Here is a 19653-nt window from a genome sequence, read left to right on the forward strand (position 1 = left end):
AAAAGAAAAAAAATTGTCCTTCCTAATTAAGAAGTTCTATATTGAAGACTTTCCTGTATATAGTTGTACAGAATTAGTCTGAGTTATTCTTTATTAGGGAGGAGGAAACAGAATGTTCTGTAATGTGGGAAGAAAAGCCACATTTATATTAGTATATGTGAATGTCTTCTTTCTTCTTCCTTTTTTTTTTCCCCCCAAGAGACAAGGTCTCACTATGTTGCCCAGGCTGGATTCAGACTGTGATTGTCTTTTTTTCTCTGGCTACCAGGAAACTCTTGGTTTTATTTGAGATAGTAATTGTGCTAATTTTACAGTTTGCTCATGATGATGGTGATGATTACTACTTACCTGTGTATTCTTTGCCAGGTATAGAGGCTAAGGCTTTGTATGAATCACGTTTAAATCTCACAATGGCTGAATGAAGTATTATCTCCATTTTACAAATGAGGAAATTGACTCGGGTGAAATGATTTGTTCAAGGTTGCACAGTAATTTGTGCCTTGGGGTTTTAATTTAGGTCTTTGTGACACCAGAACCTGCTCTCTTAACCTCTCTCTTATGCTGCTCTCCTTGATCCTGGTTTGACATTTCTGTTTTACTGAGTGTGAGGTTTAGTCTTTTGTCTCAACACTGCCTCAGAGCCTGTTGGGCAATAGAAAAAAAAAATGTGTTTAAACATATATATGACTTTAAACCCAGTGCTTCTGTGGTGTTGTGCATAACAACTGGTGTCCCCTTTTTTTGCCATTAAAACAAATCAGTTTTTTGGCCTGTGTGATCCTAAGTCTAAAGAATTGTGTTCACAGCATTTGCATATCAAGCATCAAAATTCATTTTGGAAATGTTTTGTACTAACATTGTGCTATACTAATGTGCTTCTTCCATGGGCTGCTCTACAGCTGTTTTTCCCATGGCTAAATTATGTAATATGTTTCACTGTTGGTTTCTTATCTGTTTCTGTTGCAAGGGTCACATAGTAATTGGTCAAACTCAGTTTTGTGTTTTAATCTTGGTTTTTATTTACATTTTTGAATCTATCTGTATAACTGGTTGCTAATGAGCATCCATTACATAACTGCTCTCTCTGTATTCCATGCAAGGAGCCTTTCTCTTTTTTTGTGTATGTTAGTTTTATAGTTACTTACGAATCTAAATAAGAGAATAAATTCAGTAAATACCACTAGAGGATTATGAGAATTTTAGAAAAACTACAGCAATGTAGTGTAGGGGAAGGAAAAGCAAAATGAAAGGCTGCCACCTTTGTGTGTGGAAAGCATGTTAGAGGCTCTCCGTTCACCTGACAAAACCGTCCTCACAAAAGATTGGGCCACCCAGTTGTCTATGCTGAGGTGCATTTGAAGAATTCGTAACCAGTTACTGTTTCCTTATTTTTCTCTTAGCTTTATAACAGTTGCATTCCAGTATTGCAGAGCATGCTATTTACAGCTGCTAGGGACTTAGCCAGCCTCTTTTCTAGCTTTTTCTTAGGAACAGGTGGGATCACCAGATAATGTTCTTCAAGGAAAGAATGCACTGTATAGTTTTCACCTAAGATATTAGGTAATTTCTTTCTATAACTCAGCAAGTCTCTCCATATTAATATACTGAGAGCTTAATATTAAATACATTTTTTTCTTACCAAATTAAGTGTTGTATTTGCCTTGAATCTAGGAAGATTTTTTTTTTTAAATTTATTTTATAAGTATTTGTTAGGGTCTTGCTATGTTGCCCAGGCTGGTCTTGAACTCCTGGCCTCAAGAAATCCTCCCATCTCAGCCTCCCAGAGTGCTGGGATTACAGGTGCATGCCACCATGCCTGGCCAGAAGATGTTTTTAATTAGTGTTTAAAGGTATGAATGGTGTCACAGGGAGTGGATATATTTGTTTTCATGATCTTGTACATTTATTTTTATGCAGTAACATACATTAAATGAATGTAATTTTGTGTGTTTTTAGAACATCATTATGAGATAGCCAGATAGTACAGAATCAGAGCTGGAAGGCAGGCAACTTGAGGATTATCTAGTCCAGTGTTTGTCAGACTTACCTGATGATAAGATTTACTTGGGGCCAGGTGCGGTAGCTCACGCCTGTAATCCGGGCACTTTGGGAGGCCGAGGCAGGTGGATCACCTGAGGTTGGGAGTTTGAGACCAGCTTGACCAACATGGAGAGACCCTGTCTCTACTAAAAATACAACATTAACCGGACATGGTGGCGCATGCTTATAATCCCAGCTACTTGGGAGGCTGAGGTAGGAGAATTGCTTGAACCCGGGAGGCAGAGGCTGTGGTGAACTGAGATCGCACCATTGCACTCCAGCCTGGGCAACAAGAGCGAAACTCTGTCTCAAAAAAAAAAAAAAAAAAAAAAAAGATTTACTTGGGTCACTTAATAAGAGTAAGGTCTTAGGCCTCACCCAGAGACCTCCTGAATTGGGAAAGGGCTTTTGAAATCCATGTCATTTACGGTTTCCCTGGTGTACTTCTTATGGTTAGGTGAGTTTAGGAGAAACTGGTTAGTTAGCCCCTTGATTAAGGAAGGTAAACCCTGGGAAAGAGAAAAAACAAAGTAAATGACCTATTTAGGGCCACCTACCTAGCTAGTAGCATTAACTGAACTAGAACCCTTGTCCCTGACTTCTAGATTAGAGTTCTTCCTGCTTCAGCAGGCTGGTCTTCTGGTCCCAAGTTATTCAGAGATGAAGGTAGCAGCAACATTGAAAAAGCAAATAGTCAGTGTTACTATTGGTTTTTATTTGTCTTGTGATTTTCCTGTCAATATTTTAGACACCCTGGATTCAAGCAATTTTTGACAAGCATTTTATTATATAGAAAGTAAGTCCAAGTGTTTGAGTTCATTTTTATTTAATTTTTTTTAGTTTAAGTTTTTTACTTTGTTGTGGTTAGACTAGCAGGGTATTTTAGGAAATGAGTGTTGATATCTAGATTATTTGAAGTCTCAGGTAATTAAATAGAAGATATTTTATTTGATCTAACTTATTTTAGATATCCCTTAATGATTTATTTTCTCATTGATTGTTTCTTCTATGGGAGTAATGATGATTGGATTTGGTTAGGACTGTGGGGGTGAAGCTTCCTTGACTTTTCATTTCTGTTCACAGTACATACAGATCTGTAAAATTTCCATGGAAATGTTCATCAAAGCATTTGAAGCCCATGTCCTATTCGTGCATCTGTGTACCCTCTGTGCCACACCCCTCCCGTTTTCACAAATAATATAAGTGAAATTCTCACAGAGAATCCATGCTGATTTATAGAAGTTACTGCATTTCTAGGATCACCAAAGTCTGAGCATAGACATTTAGGTGAGGAGAGACCATAGTTAAATACCAGCTCTGACTAAGTAGGAGCTGGATGAAGCAGGAAAGGACCTTGTCTGCGTTTTCTCTTGGTTTTTATGGGGATTACACACTGTCTTTCCCGAAGCATTCTTAACTATTGTGAGGGGCTGGTTAATTTTAATTATTGGACAAATCTAATCACAATTTAAAATATCATCAACCAGGAAAACCCACAAAACAGACTGAACTGTTCTGTGGGTTTTCCTGCTTTTATTTATTTATTTATTTTCGAAACAGGGTCTTGCCCTGTCACCCAGGCTGGAATGCAGTGGTGCTGGCATAGCTCACTGAAGCCTCGACCTTCCAGGTTCGAGTGGTCCTCCCATCTCAGCCTCTAGAGTACTTGGGACCACAGGCGCATGCCACCACACCCAGCTAATTTTTGTTTTTGTTTTTTTTTTTTTTGAGATGGAGTCTCACACTGTTGCCCAGGTTGGAGTGCAGTGGCACGATCTCGGCTCACTGCAAGCTCCACCTCCTGGGTTCACGCCATTCTCCTGCCTCCGCCTCCCGAGTAGTTGGGACTACAGGCACCTGCCGCCACGCCTGGCTAATTTTCTTTGTATTTTTAGTAGAGACAAGGTCATGCCATGTTGCCCAGGCTGATCTTGAACTTCTGGACTCAAGTGATCTGCCTGCCTCGGCCTCCTGAAGTGCTGGGATTACAAGCGTGAGACACCATGCCTGGCCCCTCCTTTTATTTTAAATATAAAATTTTATGTTTACAAGTGTGAGCCGCCACACCCAGCCTTACATAAACTTTTAAGAGCAAACCTGTGGAGTGTAATTAGATGCATAGTTACTTATAAAGTGGTATATATTTTTCAAATGAGTCCTTTTCTCTAAATATATATATATATGTATCTGTATGTTATTGATAGTAAACTTCCAATTCATTAAGATTTGCATGACATATACAGAGTACTATTAAACTCAAACACATGGAAGTGGATCACTAGGATTGAATACAGTTTTTTAAAGTATTGTCTTTTCATCTTTTTTTTTTTCTCAGAACTCACAAACAAGAAACCCCAAATCATACCAACACTGAAAAGAAGAGACAATAAGAAGCATTATTTCTTTCAACATCACAGACATTGGCAACTCCAGGGTTAAAAAGGGGTGGCAGTTGGCTGGGCGTGGTAGCTTATGCGTGTAATCCTGGCACTTTGGGAGGCCCAGGCAGGCGAATCACTTGAGGTCAGGAGTTCAACACCAGCCTGGTCACCATGGCGAAACCCTGTCTCTACTAAAAATACAGAAAAATTAGCTGTGCGTGGTGGTGGGTGCTTGAATTCCCAGCTACTTGGGAGACTGAGGCAGGAGAATCACTTGAACTTGGGTGGCGGAGGTTGCAGTGAGCTGAGATCGCATCACTGCACTCCAGTCTGGACGACAGAGTGAGACTCTGTCTCAAAAAAATAAAGGAGGGGGCAGTGGCAGACTTTGGAAGGAGGAACTAGATGTTTGTAGTCTAACTTAGGTGTTGATGGATAATGGGGATGCCAAACCCTCTCCCTGTGTTACATTGGTGCTATGACTGAACATAAACACTGCTATAATGACGGTGAGATCTTCATGTCATCATATTTAACCCTCCCTTGCTGTCGTTCTGAGGTAGGAGTGCTTCTTTTTGAATTCACATGCTGTGGGGAGGACAGCATCTGTTAATGCAGGGGTTAAGAACAATGGGCTCTTCCTGGATCTGTTTTGGACAAGTAACTTATTCTCTTTAAGCCTAAGTTTTTTTCGTAGTAAAATGGGGATATTTTCTAACTCATATGGTACTTAGTAAGAATTATTGTGCTACTTTGGGAGGCCGAGACGGGCGGATCACGAGGTCAGGAGATCGAGACCATCCTGGCTAACACGGTGAAACCCCGTCTCTACTAAAAATACAAAAAAAAAAAAAAAACTAGCTGGGCGAGGTGGCGGGCGCCTGTAGTCCCAGCTACTCGGGAGGCTGAGGCAGGAGAATGGCATAAACCCAGGAGGCGGAGCTTGCAGTGAGCTGAGATCCGGGCACTGCACTCCAGCCCGGGTGACACAGTGAGACTCCATCTCAAAAAAAAAAAAAAAAAAAAAGATTTATTGTGCTAATAAATATGTAAATGTTTCTAACAGTACCTGGCACTTTGTGCTTAACCATCATTTTTATTGTAACAATTCTTTCTGTAGGCTCTTGGTTGTTACCTTAGTCTGTTTGTGCTGGGTAACTTAAAAATAATAGAAATTGGCCAGGCGTTGTGGCTCATGCTTGTAATCCCTGCACTTTGGGAGGCCAAGGCGGGTGGACCACCTGAGGTCAGATCACTAGCCTGGCCAACATGATGAAACCCCGTCTCTACTAAAAATACAAAAAATTAGCTGGCCGTGGTGGCGGGTGCCTATAATTCCAGCTACTCAGGAGGCTAAGGCAGGAGAATATCTTGAACCTGGGAGGTGGAGGTTGCAGTGAGCCAGGATTACACCACTGTACTCCAGCCTGGGCAACAAGAGTCAAACTCTGTCTCAAAAAATAATAATAATAATAATAATTGAAATTTATTTCTCAGTTCTAGAGGCTGAGAAGTCCAAGATCAAGACAGTGGCACTGGCGTCTGGTGAGAGCCTTCATACGGCATCCTCACATAGCAGAGAAATGGAAGGTGAAAAGGGCCTAAGCTAGTTCCCTCCAGCACTTTTACTTACGAGGCATTGGTTCACAGCCCTCATGACTTAATCACTTCCCCCAAAGGCCCCACCTCTTAATAGCACTACCATGGGGATTAAGTTTCAACATGAATTTTTGAGAGGACACGTTCAAACCATAGCAGTTGTTCATGGTCTTTCTCTTGACTAGAGCCTGATAGTCAAGAGAGATATTTTGGCATGTGTCCTTATAATTATTATTGGTGTTGAAATCTAAAAGTGGCTAGGCTGGCTGGGCGTGGTGGCTCACACCTGTAATCCCAGCACTTCGGGAGGCCTAGGTGGGTGGATCACTTGAGGTCAGAAATTCAAGACCAGCATGGCCAACATGGTGAAACCCAGTCTCCACTAAAAATACAAACAGTAGCCGGGCGTGGTGGCATGTACCTGTAATCCCAGCTACTTAAGAGGCTGAGGTGGGAGAACTACTCGAACCCAGGGGGCTGAGGTTGCAGTGAGCCAAGATCGTGCCACTGTACACCAGCCTGGGCGACAGAGTCAGACTCCATCTCAAAATAAGAAAAAAAAAAAGTGGCTAGGCTGGGTGCAGTGGCTTATGTCTGTAATCCCAGCACTTTAGGAAGCTTTTAGGAAAGCTGAGGCAGGAGGATTGCTTGAGTCTAGGAGTTTGAGGCTGCAATGAGCTGTGATTGTACTGCTGCATTCCAGCCTGGGTGACAGAGCAAGATAATGTCTCTTAAAAAAAAAAAAAAAGTGGCTAATTATTACAGGTTTTTTCTTTTCCTTTTTATTGTGATTGGATCCTAAGCTTTGTTATTTTCCTAGCAGTTGACAAGGTGACTACATGCATATATATTTTTAAGGAAAACAGAATAATTTATTATAGGTTCTACTTTCCTTAGAGTAAGAATACTGTGTTTAAATTAATTCTTCATTCTCTTTAATCATAAGCAACTGAAAAAGACATCTTTTGAGTTGTTTATCCGCTCATCTATTGATAGACATTTAGACAGTTTCCACTTTTTGGCGATTATGAATAATGTTGCTATGAACATTGGTGTGCATTTTAAAAGAAAGTGCTTGTGGATTTTGGAAGCCCTTGAATAACCAAAAGCTTTTAAGACTAGGCCAGGCGCGGTGGCTCAAGCCTGTAATCCCAGCACTTTGGGAGGCCGAGACGGGTGGATCACGAGGTCAGGAGATCGAGACCATCCTGGCTAACATGGTGAAACCCCATCTCTGCTAAAAAATACAAAAAACTAGCCGGGCGAGGTGGCGGGCGCCTGTAGTCCCAGCTACTCGGGAGGCTGAGGCAGGAGAATGGCGTAAACCCGGGAGGTGGAGCTTGCAGTGAGCTGAGATCCGGCCACTGCACCCCAGCCTGGGTGACAGAGCAAGACTCCGTCTCAAAAAAAAAAAAAAAAAAAAAAGCTTTTAAGACTAAAGGAAGATAAAAAAGATAAAATCTTTTAACATTGATTGCATAAAAAGTATAAAAAATGGTAGTGCCTAATATAGCAAGTTTGTATTGGTTATAGCGGTGTAAATTTATAATAATTTTGGAAGGCAACTAGGTGTCATAAAAATGATTTAGTATTTTTTTTTCCACTGGAAATCTTAATTCAGTGATCCAAGAGAAGAAAAGAGCTGTTAGCTTTTTATGTTGTATATGTATGGCAGCATTATCTGGAAACAGTGAAAAATTGGAAATAAATATCTAGCACTTCAAGGCAAGGCATGGAGGAGAAACAGTTAAGAAAATTATAAACGTGAACTATTTCCAACCATTCAGTGATCATCTTGAAAGCCACATAGCAATATGGGAAAACTTGCACTGATTATTTGCACGGAATATAGACATGCAAAAATATATATATGTGTATACACTGGAAGGTAACATGGAAAAAGTGAAAGTAGTTGATGTATTAGGGTGGGGTGATCATAGCCAATCTTTGTGAAAATCTCCTTGTTAACTTTGTACATGATATACCTGGAAAAAATTCAAATCTGCTAAGAACATTATGAGTCCTGATCTTGTGAAAACTAACGATTGCTTGTATTAAGGAACTCATTCCATTTCTCTTCAGGAACATTTTACTGCTGAAACAGTTGGTTCTTTTTTAAAATTTTAAAAATTGAGATATAATTTACATACCTTAAAACTCACGCCTTTAAAGTATCTGATTTCCGGCTGGGCGTGGTGGCTCACGCCTGTAATCCCAGCACTTTGGGAGGCCGAGGAGGGCAGATCATGAGGTCAGGAGTTCAAGACCAGCCTGACCAACATGATGAAACCCCGTCTCTACTAAAAATACAAAAATTAGCCAGGCATGGTGGTGCACGCCTGTAATCCCAGCTACTTGGGAGGCTGAGGCAGGAGAATTGCTTGAACCTGGGAGACGGAGGTTGCAGTAAGCCGAGATCAGGCCTCTGCACTCCAGCCTGGGCGACAGAACAAGACCCTGTCTCAAAAAAAAAAAAAAAAAAAAAATAGAAGGACCGAGTGTGGTGGCTCATGCATATAATCCCAGCACTTTAGGAGGCCGAGGCAGGTGGATCACGAGGTCAAGAAATCAAGACCATCCTGGCCAACATGGTGAAACCCCGTCTCTACTAAAAATACAAAAATTAGCTGGGCATGGTGGCGTGCACCTGTAGTCCCAGCTACTTGGGAGGCTGAGGCAGGAGAATTGCTTGAACCCAGGAGATGGAGGTTGCAGTGAGCTGAGATCACGCCATTGCACTCCAGCCTGGTGACAGAGCGAGATTCCATCTCAAAAATAAAAAATAAAAAATAAAAAAGTATCTGATTTGATGCTTTTTGGTATATTCACAAGGTTATCCAATCATTACTACTGCCTACTTCCAGAACATTTTCATCACCCCGAAAGAAACTCCATATTTCTTTGCAGTGACTTCTCATTTCCTGTTCCCCCTGGCAACTAATTTACTGTCTGTATGGATTAGCTTATTCTGGACATTTCATATAACATGTAAATGAAATGTGGCCTTTTGTGGCTGTCTTCTTTCATTTAACATGTTTTTAAGGTTCATCCATGTTGTAGCATATATCAGTATTTCATTCCTTTTTATGGCCAAATACTCAGTTTTATAGATATACCACATGTTGTTTATCCACTCATCAGTTGATGGACATTTCAATTGTTTCCACTTTTTGCCTGTTAATAATGATTCTATGAACACTGGTGTGCATGTTGCATTCTCGAACAAATCCCAACCTAGTCTGAAGATAGTTCAGTGGTCTCTTAGAGTAGGACTGTGATTTAGTTTGGGCATGTTATTGGGGTGAGTTCTGAGCAACTTAAAAGTGTGTGAGTTACAACTACCTTCCTTCCATTGGTCTGTACTGGGCTTCTGCCTCAGTGCCCCTGCTTGGTATGTCTTCATGAAGGCTGTTTTAAATAATGAGCAATACTAAAGGCACAGAAAACCAACCTATTGCAAGCTGGCCATAGAGCTGGAGCAGAGTCTTAGAAGCCCTTCTGTAGGCCAGGTGTTAGTCTTTTAGTTAGAGTGTGGCCATGTCTTCCTCTCTTCCTCCTTTCCTCCCTTCCCTCCTTCCCTCCTTCCTTCCTTTCTTCCTTCTCTCCTTCCCTCATTCCCTCCTTCCTTCCTTCCCTCTTTCCTTCTTCTTTTTTTTTTTTGAGATGGAGTTTCACTCTTGTTGCCCAGGCTAGAGTGCAATGGTGCGATCTCACCTCACCGCAACTTCCGCCTCCTGGGTTCAAGTGATTCTCCTGCCTCAGCCTCCCAGGTAGCTGGGATTATAGGCATACACCACCACGGCCAGCTAATTTTGTATTTTTAATAGAAACGGGGTTTCTCCATGTTGGTCAGGCTGGTCTTGAATTCCCTTCCTCAGGTGATCCGTCTGCCTCGGCCTTCCAAAGTGCTGGGATTACAGGCATGAGCCACGGTGCCTGGTGATGGACATGTATTTCTAATTCTCTTGGGTATATACACGGGAATAGAATTGATGGATCATATGGTAACTCTATTAACTTTTTGAGAAACTTCCAAACTGTTTTTCAAAGTGGCTGCACCATTTGACATTCCCACCAATAATGTATGAAGGTTCTAATTTCTCCAGCATCCTCACCAGCTCTTGTTATTGTTTAAAAAAAAAAAAAAAAAGATTAAAAAAAGATAGCCATCCTAGTGAGTGAAGTGGTATCTCATCGTGTTTTGATTTGCATTCCTTAATGACTAATGAAGTTGGGCATCTCTTCATGTGCTTATTGGCCATTTCTATATCTTCTTTGGAGAAATGTCTATGCAGTTCTTTTGCCCATTTTTAACTTGGATTATTTGTCTTTTTATTGTTGAATTGTAAGAGTTCTTTTTATATTCTGGGTACTAGTCACTTGTCAGATATATGATTTGCAAATATTTTTCTCCCATCCTATATGTTGTCTTTTTACTTTCTTGGTAGTGACCTTTGAAGCAGAAAAAGGTTTTAATTTTGATGAAGTCCAACTTGTCTTTTTTTCCTTTTTTTTTTTTTTCCTCTTTTTGAGCTACGGGGTCTTACTATGTGCCCAGGGTGGTCCTGAATTCCTGGCCTCAACCGATTTTCCAGCGTTGGCCTCCTGAGGTGCTGGGATTACACGCGTGAGCCACTGCGACCAGCCCTATTTTTTTTCTTTTGTTGCTTATGCTTTTGATGTCATAGCTAAGAAACCATTGCCTAATCCAAGATCACAAAGATTTATGCCTATGTTTTCTTCTAAGAGTTTTATAGTATTAGCTCTTTCATTTAGGTCATTAATCCATTTTGAATTTTTTTTTTTTTTTTTTTTTTTGAGACGGAGTCTCGCTCTGTCACCCAGGCTGGAGTGCAGTGGCCGGATCTCAGCTCACTGCAAGCTCCGCCTCCCGGGTTCACGCCATTCTCCTGCCTCAGCCTCCGGAGTAGCTGGGACTACAGGCGCCCGCCACCTCGCCCGGCTAGTTTTTTTGTATTTTTTAGTAGAGACGGGGTTTCACCGGGTTAGCCAGGATGGTCTCGATCTCCTGACCTCGTGATCCGCCCGTCTCGGCCTCCCAAAGTGCTGGGATTACAGGCGTGAGCCACCGCGCCCGGCCATTTTGAATTTTTATATGTGGTGTGAGGCATGGGTCCAACTTTATTGTTTTGCGTGTGGATATTCAGTTGTCCCAGTACTGTCTGTTGAAAATACTATTCTTTCTCCATTGAATTGTCTTGACATACTTGTCAAAAATCAATTGGTGATCAGGCACAGTGGCTCACACCTGTAATCCCAGAACCTTGGGAGGCTGAGGCAGGTGGATCACTTGAGGTCAGGAGTTCAAGACCAGCCCGGCCAACATGGTGAAACCCCGTCTCTACTAAAAATACAAAAATTAGCCAGCGTGGTGGGTGGCGCACGCCTGTAGTCCCAGCTGCTAAGGAGGCTGAGACAGGAGAATCACTTTAACTCAAGAGGTCAAGGTTGCAATGAGCTGAGATTGCACCACTGCACTCCAGGCTGGGTGACAGAGTGAGACTCTGTCTCAAAAAAAAAAATTGGCCCTACATTTGAGGGTTTACTTCTGAACCTTAAGTTCTGTTCCACTGATCTTTAATCTTGTGTCAGTACTACACTGTTTTGATTATTGCAGCTTTGTAATAAAGTTTGAATCCTCCAACTTTATTCTTCTTTGTCAAGATTGTTTTGGCTGTCAGGATTCCTTGCATTTCCATGTGAATTTTTCATGGATCAACTTGCCCATTTCTGCAAAAAAGGCAGTTGGAATTTACATAGGAGCATTGCATCTGTAGATCAGTTTGGGAGTATTACAATGTTAACAGTACGAAGTCTTCCATCTGTGAGCGGGGATGTCATCTCATTTATTTAGGTCTTCTTTAATTTCCTTCAACAATGTTTTGTAGTTTTCAGTGTGCTTGTAATCCTTTTGTTAAATTTATTCCTAAGTATTTTGTTTATTTTTTGATGTTATTATAAATGGAATTGTTTTATTAATGTTATCTTCAGATTGTTCATTGCTTGTATATAGATATACAAGTGAGTTTTGTATGTTAATCTTGTATCCTGCAACCTTACAGAACTTGTTAGGTGACAAATGGTTCTTAAAATAGAAAAATGCTTTTAAAAAACATGAGTTGGTTGAGGTTATCTAACATTTACTTCTTTCATTTGCTCATGGTGGATTTTATTTTTTCTTTAAAAAATGTGGGGATTTTTACTTGCCACTTTTATATGTAGATATTGAAATATCCACAATTGGTTATTGACAGTCATTTAGGAAATTTGATAGGAAAGAGTAAGTGTTTTTTGAGACAGGGTCTCATTAGCACATAAATATGTATTAACTATCTGACACAAAACCAAGGATTAATCCAGGAAGAAACAGATACGGAATTGGGAAGATATACACCATCAGGCACTTCTGCGTTTTTGTTTGTTTGTGTTTGAGACAGGGTCTCCCTCCATTGCCCAGGCTGGATTGCAGTGGTACAATCATAACTCACTGCAGCCTCAAACTCTGGGCTCAAGCAATCCTTCCACCTCAGCCTTCAAAGTAGCTAGGGCTATAGGTTCCTGCCACTGTGCCCAGCTTATTTTAAGTTTTTTTTTTCTTTTTTTTGAGAGAGAGTCTTGCTATGTTGCCCAGGCTGATCTTGAACTCCAGACCTTAAGCAATCCTACTGCTTCAGCCTCCCAAAACACTGGGATTACGGGCTAGTCACCATGCCTGCCATAAAAGAGTAAATTTTCTATCCCAGTTTAGATAGGAAAAGAAGAAATAGGTTGTATAAAATGTCAGTCAAGACAAAAAATATGGCTGGCTGGAGCTTAGGAATTTAAAAGCAAATCTATTTCTTTCTACTTAGGCCACTGTGCCCGGCCTGAGCCACTGGCCAAATCTATTTCTTTCTGCTATTTAGAGTGGCTTTTTTATCAGGCTAGGGACTTGGGATTGGAGATAAGCACAGAAAGACTATCTAATACCTAAATGGTTTTGTAAACCAGGTGTTGTGGCACATACCTGTAGTCCTGGCTACTTGGGAGGCTGAGGTGGAAGGATCACTTGTGCCTGGGAGTTCAAGGCTGCAGTGAGCGAGCTATGATTGTGTCACTGCACACCATCCGGGTGACAGAGTAAGACTCCTGTGTCTAAAAATAAAAAGTTTAAAAATGATTTTGGGCTGGGCATGGTGGCTCATGCCTGTAATCCCAGCACTTTGGGAGCTGAGGAAGGCGGATCACCTGAGGTCAGCAGTTCGAGACCAGCCTGACCAAGATGGTGAAACCCCGTCTCTATCAAAAATACAAAAATGGCCGGGCGCGGTGGCTCACGCCTGTAATCCCAGCACTTTGGGAGGCCGAGGCAGGCGGATCACAAGGTCAGGAGATCGAGACCACGGTGAAACCCCGTCTCTACTAAAAATACAAAAAATTAGCCAGGCGCGGTGGCGGGCGCCTGTAGTCCCAGCTACTCAGGAGGCTGAGGCAGGAGAATGGCGTAAACCCAGGAGGCGGAGCTTGCAGTGAGCCGAGATCGCGCCACTGCACTCCAGCCTGGGCGACAGAGCGAGACTCCGTCTCAAAAAAAACAAACAAACAAACAAACAAAAATACAAAAATTAGCTGGGCATGGTGGCAGGCGCCTGTAATTCCAGCTACTTGGGAGGCTGAGGCAGAAGAATTGCTTGAACCCAGGAGGTGGAGGTTGCAGTGAGCCGAGACTGTGCCACTGTATTCCAACCTGGGTGACAGAGCGAGACTCCATCTCAAAAAAAAAAAAAAAAAAAAAAAAAGATTTTGGGCCAGACATGGTGGCCTGTGATCCTAACACTTTGGGACGTGGGAGGATTGCTTGAGCCCAGGAATTCAAGACCAGCCTAAACAACATAGGGAGACCCTGTCTCTACAGAAAATAAAAAGAAAATGGGTGTGGTGGTGCATACCTGTGGTCTTAGCTATTTGGGGGGCTGCGGTAGGAGGGTCACTTGAGCCGGGAGGTCAAGGCTACAGTAAGCCGTGATCACACCCCTGCACTCCAGTGTGAGCAACAGAGGAGACCTCACCTCAAAAAAAAACAAAACAAACAACAATAACAAAAAACTTTTGTAATATCTTTCTTCTCCACATCAATTTATCAAGGGTTTCCTTTGGTTTTATTTGCAAAGACTAGAAGAAACCCTGACTTTCAGTTACTCTGCATTTCTTACTGCTATGAGCAGTATGGTCCTTTAAAAAAGAATTTTTTTTGGAGACAGGGTCTCAGTCTATCGCCCAGGATGGAGTGCAGTGACACAATCACAGCTCACTGCAGCCCCAGTTGACTACAAGTGTTCAAGTGATCCTCCCGCCTCAGCCTGCCAAATAGCTGTGACCACAGGCACACACCACCGCACCTGACTTTTTTTTTTTTTTGTAGAAGTCAAAGTCTCACTGTGTTGCCCAGGCTGGTCTTTAACTCCTGGCCTCAAGCAATCCTTCCACCTCAGCCTCCTAAAGTGTTTCAGTATGAAACACCATGCCTGGCCTAGCACTATAATCCTTGAGATTTTTGGATTCCAGGTAACTAGAAGAGACAAAATGAAACTCTATGGTTTTTTTTTTTTTTTTTTGGTGCTGTGGGGGTGGGGGGCTGGTAATCTGAGAGGGAGAATGTTTTCCCATGCTAGCAAAGACAGATTGAGGGCATCATCTGATCTTTATGGGAGTGTGCAAAGCCTCAGTTTTTCCATTTGCCCATCTGCAATCATAGAAACAATGTGCTGACTCAACTCAACCTCTGCAGAGTGGCATTTGGGTTTAGACAGCCCTGAGAATCATTCAAGAGATGGAAATATTTGAGCAGGTCTTCAGAGGTAAAAATTAAAACTAAAAACAACTAGAACAATATAGTATGCTTTCTTATCTCTTTCAAGGTTATTTCCTTTAGTCATTAGTGTACCTCCTTGATGTAAGGTTTGGCAGGAATAATTTCATCTCTGTAGAGTTGATAACTGAGCGGAGAAAAAACCCTGCCTTTTACTCACTGCTTTTCTTCTTGCTATCATCAGTCTGATCCTTGAGGGTTTGGGGTTCTAGGTAAACAGAAGAGACAAAATGAAACTCTTGCTTTTTTTTTTTTTTTTTTGTTTTTTGGTGCAATGCGGGTGGGGGAGATTGGGTGTGGAGAGGGGTGAGATTCTGCTGGAAACAAGTCAATTGACTAAAATACTCTTTTAATCATATTGTGTGGACCATCTTCTGCTTGGGTTTGCTCTTTTATGTTTTTATTTGCTTGTTTATATATACATACATTAACCTGCTACAACTAGAAGAACATTTACCAAAATATTAGCTAACAGTGACTATCTTTCAATATGGTGGGTTTAGGGGAGGAAGTATGTTTTTCTGTGTTGCTCTAAGCTTTTCTTTTTAAAGCATGTATTTTGTGATGTTTGGGGAAAACCAAATCCATCAAAATGTTATTAAAGTGCAAGTTTTGTAACCTGAACCACTCATTGAGGTATGGAATTGAAATGTATTTAGATGAAACTCACAGGTTTTTTTTCTTGGGGAATGTGGAATATTTTATCTATAATGCAGCTGTGCTGTCCTTTTTGCCATTTTTTCCTCCTCATTGTGATCCTTACTGTTTGGGGTGAAAGATGAGTAGTATTTTAAAGCCCGTAACATGTGTGAGTATACACGTGACAGCTTAGTAAGATTCATTTTGTGTGAGAAATAAGGGAATTTAGGTTTTTGGGTTGCATTTGTTTTCAAAACATGTTAATAGGTGACAAAATCCGGTTTGTTTAGATTTGTATGTAGTCTGCCTGGAATGAAACTTTTTGATACTTACGTGATAGCCCTGATTAAATAAAAGTTTGGTGAAAGCCAGCAGGGTGGCGTGTGCCCCATGATCCCAGCTACTCTTGAGGCTGAGGTAGGAAGAGAGCAAGTTCAAGCCCAGCCTGGGCAAAATAGCCAGACCCCGTCTCCAAAAAAAAAGAAAAAAAATGTTTTGTTAAGTAGTTAGGTTCCAACTAGATCTGTACTTTTAACATAAAGCTATAATCCCAAGATACCTCTTATTTGGGGACATGATGGTTCTGGAAACTGGTGCTTCCTTTTGTCTAAATAAATCATCACTGTAAATCTAGTCTTGATTATTAAAAGGAGACAAAAAGATAAAAGGAGTGTTCTGGAACCACCTGTGCTTGAAGCTCAGTTAATAGTTTCCAGACTACTAAGCCTACAAAATGTATATCTTATACATTTTGCTAAAATAAAAAGACCTTTTAGCTTTGATCAAGATTAAATACTTGGTTTGATTATACTCCTAAAATGTACATATTCTCAGACAGGTAAACAGATGTGATTTTCTTTCTTTCTTTTTCTGGATATATACAGAAACTTTTTTTTTTTTTTCGTAGAGATAGACTCTCCCTATCTTGCCTATGCTGGTCTCGAACTATTGGGCTTAAGCGATCCCCTCACCGTGGCTTCCCAAAGTGTTGGGATTATTGGCATAAGCCACTGTACCCAACCCCAGAAACGTTTAATTTAACTATAGGATAAGTTAGCTGTCATTTAGGTGCCTTTACTAAAGTCTGTTAAAATGACGTAAAATAATGACAATGGGTGAGGTGCAGTGACTCACACCTATAATCCCAGCACTTTGGGAGGCCCAGGTGGGAGGATGGCTTGAGCCTGGGAGTTTGAGACCAGCCTGGGCAACATGGTGAGACCTCATCTCTACAAAAAAATTAAAAAATTAGGCCGGGCGCGGTGGCACATACCTGTAATCCCAGCACTCTGGGAGGCCGAGGTGGGTGGATTACTCAGGATCAGGAATTTGAGACCAGTCTGGCCAACTTGGTGAAACCCCATCTCTTCTAAAAAAAAAAAAATTACAAAAATTAGCTGGGCATGGTGGTGGGCACCTGTAATCCGAGCTTCTTGAGAGGTTGAGGCAGGGGAGTCGCTTGAACCCAGGAGCTTGCAGTGAGCCGAGATTGCACCGCTGCACTCCAGCCTGGGTGACAGAGCAACACTGTCTCAAAAAATAAAAATGAAAAAAAAAAAAAGAGAAAACATTAGCTGAGCATGGTGGCACATGCCTGTCATGCCAGCTACTCAGGAGGCTGAAGTCAGGGGATTGCTTGAGCCTGGGAGGTAGAGGCTGCAGTTAGATGGGATTGTGCCACTGCACTCCAGCCTGGGTGACAGAGTGAGACCCTGTCTCAAAAAAAAAAAAAAAAAAAAAAAAAAGACAACAACGCTACTACTCCTTTAGCCAACTTTCTAAGGAAATTAAGCATTTTAGGGAGAGAAACTGATGTTTCCTTTACTTACAGATGGCATTGCTCTTAAATAGTCCTATGCCTATTAGACAAATAAATTTATTTTTTACTCAGTTCCTTGGCATTAAAAATATATCAGTGTTTTGACCTGATTACTGTAGAGTGAAGATCATCAGTTGACACAGAACTTCCAGCCAGCATTTTAATCCCTTCCTCTGAAATATGAATGGACAGCGATAGATCTCTGAATATTTGAGGAGAGCCTCTAATAGGAGTTATGGAGACTAAACAAGCAGACAAAGGCCCTTACTTGATTTAAGCCAATTTATCTCACATTACCTAAATATCCAAAAAGTCAGCAGTTATTACTTTATCTGTGACCTCCCAAAGCCATTTACGAAACCAGGTATTAGTAGCAAATTCGAAGATTTGTTGCCTTTTTCAGACATGGTGTAGGTCGGATCTTTCCTGTATTCATTCAACCCGCCTAGTTGTTTGAGGATCCCAGCCAGGTTGAAGGTTGTAAATATTTCCTTAAGGCTTACTTAGCTTCACTGCAGGATCAGAGGCTGGTTTCTGGCAGTTCTATGTCTTAGGGGATCATTGGCTGTCTGTTTTTCCTTTCTCTTTTTACTGCACGATTTCTTCAAGAACAGCTAGTTACTTCCTTTTCCTTGCCATCTTTAATCCTCTACAATCTTGCTTCAAACAGTTACAACCCATGACTTCCTTTATTGCCACATCCACATCTTGGTTGTCACCTTTCCTCTCTTGCTTGGCCCCTTTACTGTTTTTAGCCATAGGTGAGGACCACTCTTCTCTCCAGGTTGGCTCCTGGAATCGAGGCTGTCTACAGCAGTCTTGATTCTCCTGCTGTTACTCTGACTGCTTCCTTTTTCTTTTTAGGTTCCTGATTTTTCCTTCCATTTCTAATTCATCAGTCCCCAAGATTTTGTTCTTATGTCTCCTTCCATGGTCTTTTTCCATCTTGAGAAGACTTTCTTTGACTCATTTTTAATCCATAAGCATGTATTTAGCATCATAATAAAGAACTGGCGGCGGCCGGGCACAGTGGCTCACGCCTGTAATCCCAGCACTTTGGTATGGGCGAATCACTGGAAGTCAGGACTTCAAGACCAGCCTGACCAACATGGTGAAACACTGTCTTTACTAAAAATACAAAAATTAGCTGGGCATGGTGGCACACACCTGTAATCCCAGCTACTTGGGAAACTGAGGTAGGAGAATCGCTTGAACCTGGGAGGCGGAGGTTGCAGTGATCTGAGATCGTGCCACTACACTCCAGCCTTGGGTGAGACTCCATCTCAAAAACAAAAGAAAACAAATCAAAACAAAACCACCATGTAGGAGATAGCCAAAGAGGAATTAGACAGATTTCCTGCTCTCAGGTAACTTGAAGTACATATGAATTTATACTCTTTTCCATTCTGTATCTTCTTTTTTTAAATTTTTATTTTTAGTAGATGTGGGGTTTCACTATGTTGGCCAGGCTGGTCTCGAACTCCTGACCTCAAGTGATCCACGTGCCTTGGCCTTCCAAAGTGTTGGGATTACAGGTGTGAGCCACCGTGCCCGGCCTCCCCTCTGTATATTGTTATCAAACATAATTGATCTATTTTGAAAATGCATCTTTTACTTTTTGTTTTCTCCCCATTCCCACTGCTATAATGCCATCCCTTAGCCCCTCTTATTTGTGCTTATTATGTTTTGGGTGCTCCAGAAATATATTTTGTTTTATTTTATTTTATTTGTTTATTTTTTGAGATGGAGTCTAGCTCTGTCACCCAGGCTGGAGTGGCTGGAGTGCAGTGGCTCAATCTCGGCTCACTGCAAGCTCCGTCTCCCATGTTCACGCCATTCTCCTGCCTCAGCCTCCCAAGTAGCTGGGACTACAGGTTCCCGCCACCACGCCTGGCTAATTTTTTGTATTTTTAGTAGAGTCAAGGTTTCACCGCCTTAGCCAGGATGGTCTCAATCTCCTGACCTCATGATCCGCCCTCCTCAGCCTCCTAAAGTGCTGGGATTATAGGCATGAGTCACCGCACCTGGTCCTTATTTTATTATTTGTTTTTTGAGGTCGAGTCTTGCTCTGTTGCCCAGGCTGGAGTGCAGTGGCACGATCTTGGCTCACTGCAGCCTCCACCTCCCAGGTTCAAGTGATTTTCCTGCCTCAGCCTCCCAGGTAGTTGGGATTACAGGTGCCTGAAACCATGCCTGGCTAATTTTTATATTTTTAATAGAGATGGGGTTTCAGTGTGTTGTCCAGGCTGGTCACAAACTCCTGACCTCAAGTGATCCACCTGCTTTGGCCTCCCAACGTGTTGGGA

General features: G+C 41.7%; 2 protein-coding genes across 9 annotated transcripts in view; one reads left to right on the top strand and one right to left on the bottom strand.

Moving 5' to 3' along the window:
* The window catches only part of ARL3 (ADP ribosylation factor like GTPase 3), a 537289-nt gene that overhangs the window by 260975 nt on the left and 256661 nt on the right, over positions 1-19653 (bottom strand). The gene's annotated exons all lie outside the window — the stretch shown is intronic.
* Positions 1-19653, top strand: part of CNNM2 (cyclin and CBS domain divalent metal cation transport mediator 2) — a 165249-nt gene that overhangs the window by 5364 nt on the left and 140232 nt on the right. Inside the window, exon 2 of one of the 6 annotated variants that reach the window (XR_007728796.1) lies at positions 4376-4460. The exons of 4 other annotated variants lie outside the window; for them this stretch is intronic. Coding sequence is in view for 1 of the 2 variants with exons in the window: in XM_050804116.1 (XP_050660073.1) it covers positions 4376-4479 (104 nt within the window). In the remaining variant the exon portion in view is untranslated. Of the gene's footprint in view, positions 1-4375; positions 4633-19653 lie in introns of those variants that run through there. One more of the 6 variants, XM_050804116.1, reaches the window with a different exon arrangement.

The sequence above is a fragment of the Macaca thibetana genome, chromosome 9 (assembly GCF_024542745.1).
Source record: "Macaca thibetana thibetana isolate TM-01 chromosome 9, ASM2454274v1, whole genome shotgun sequence".
In the NCBI taxonomy this organism is placed as follows: domain Eukaryota; kingdom Metazoa; phylum Chordata; class Mammalia; order Primates; family Cercopithecidae; genus Macaca; species Macaca thibetana.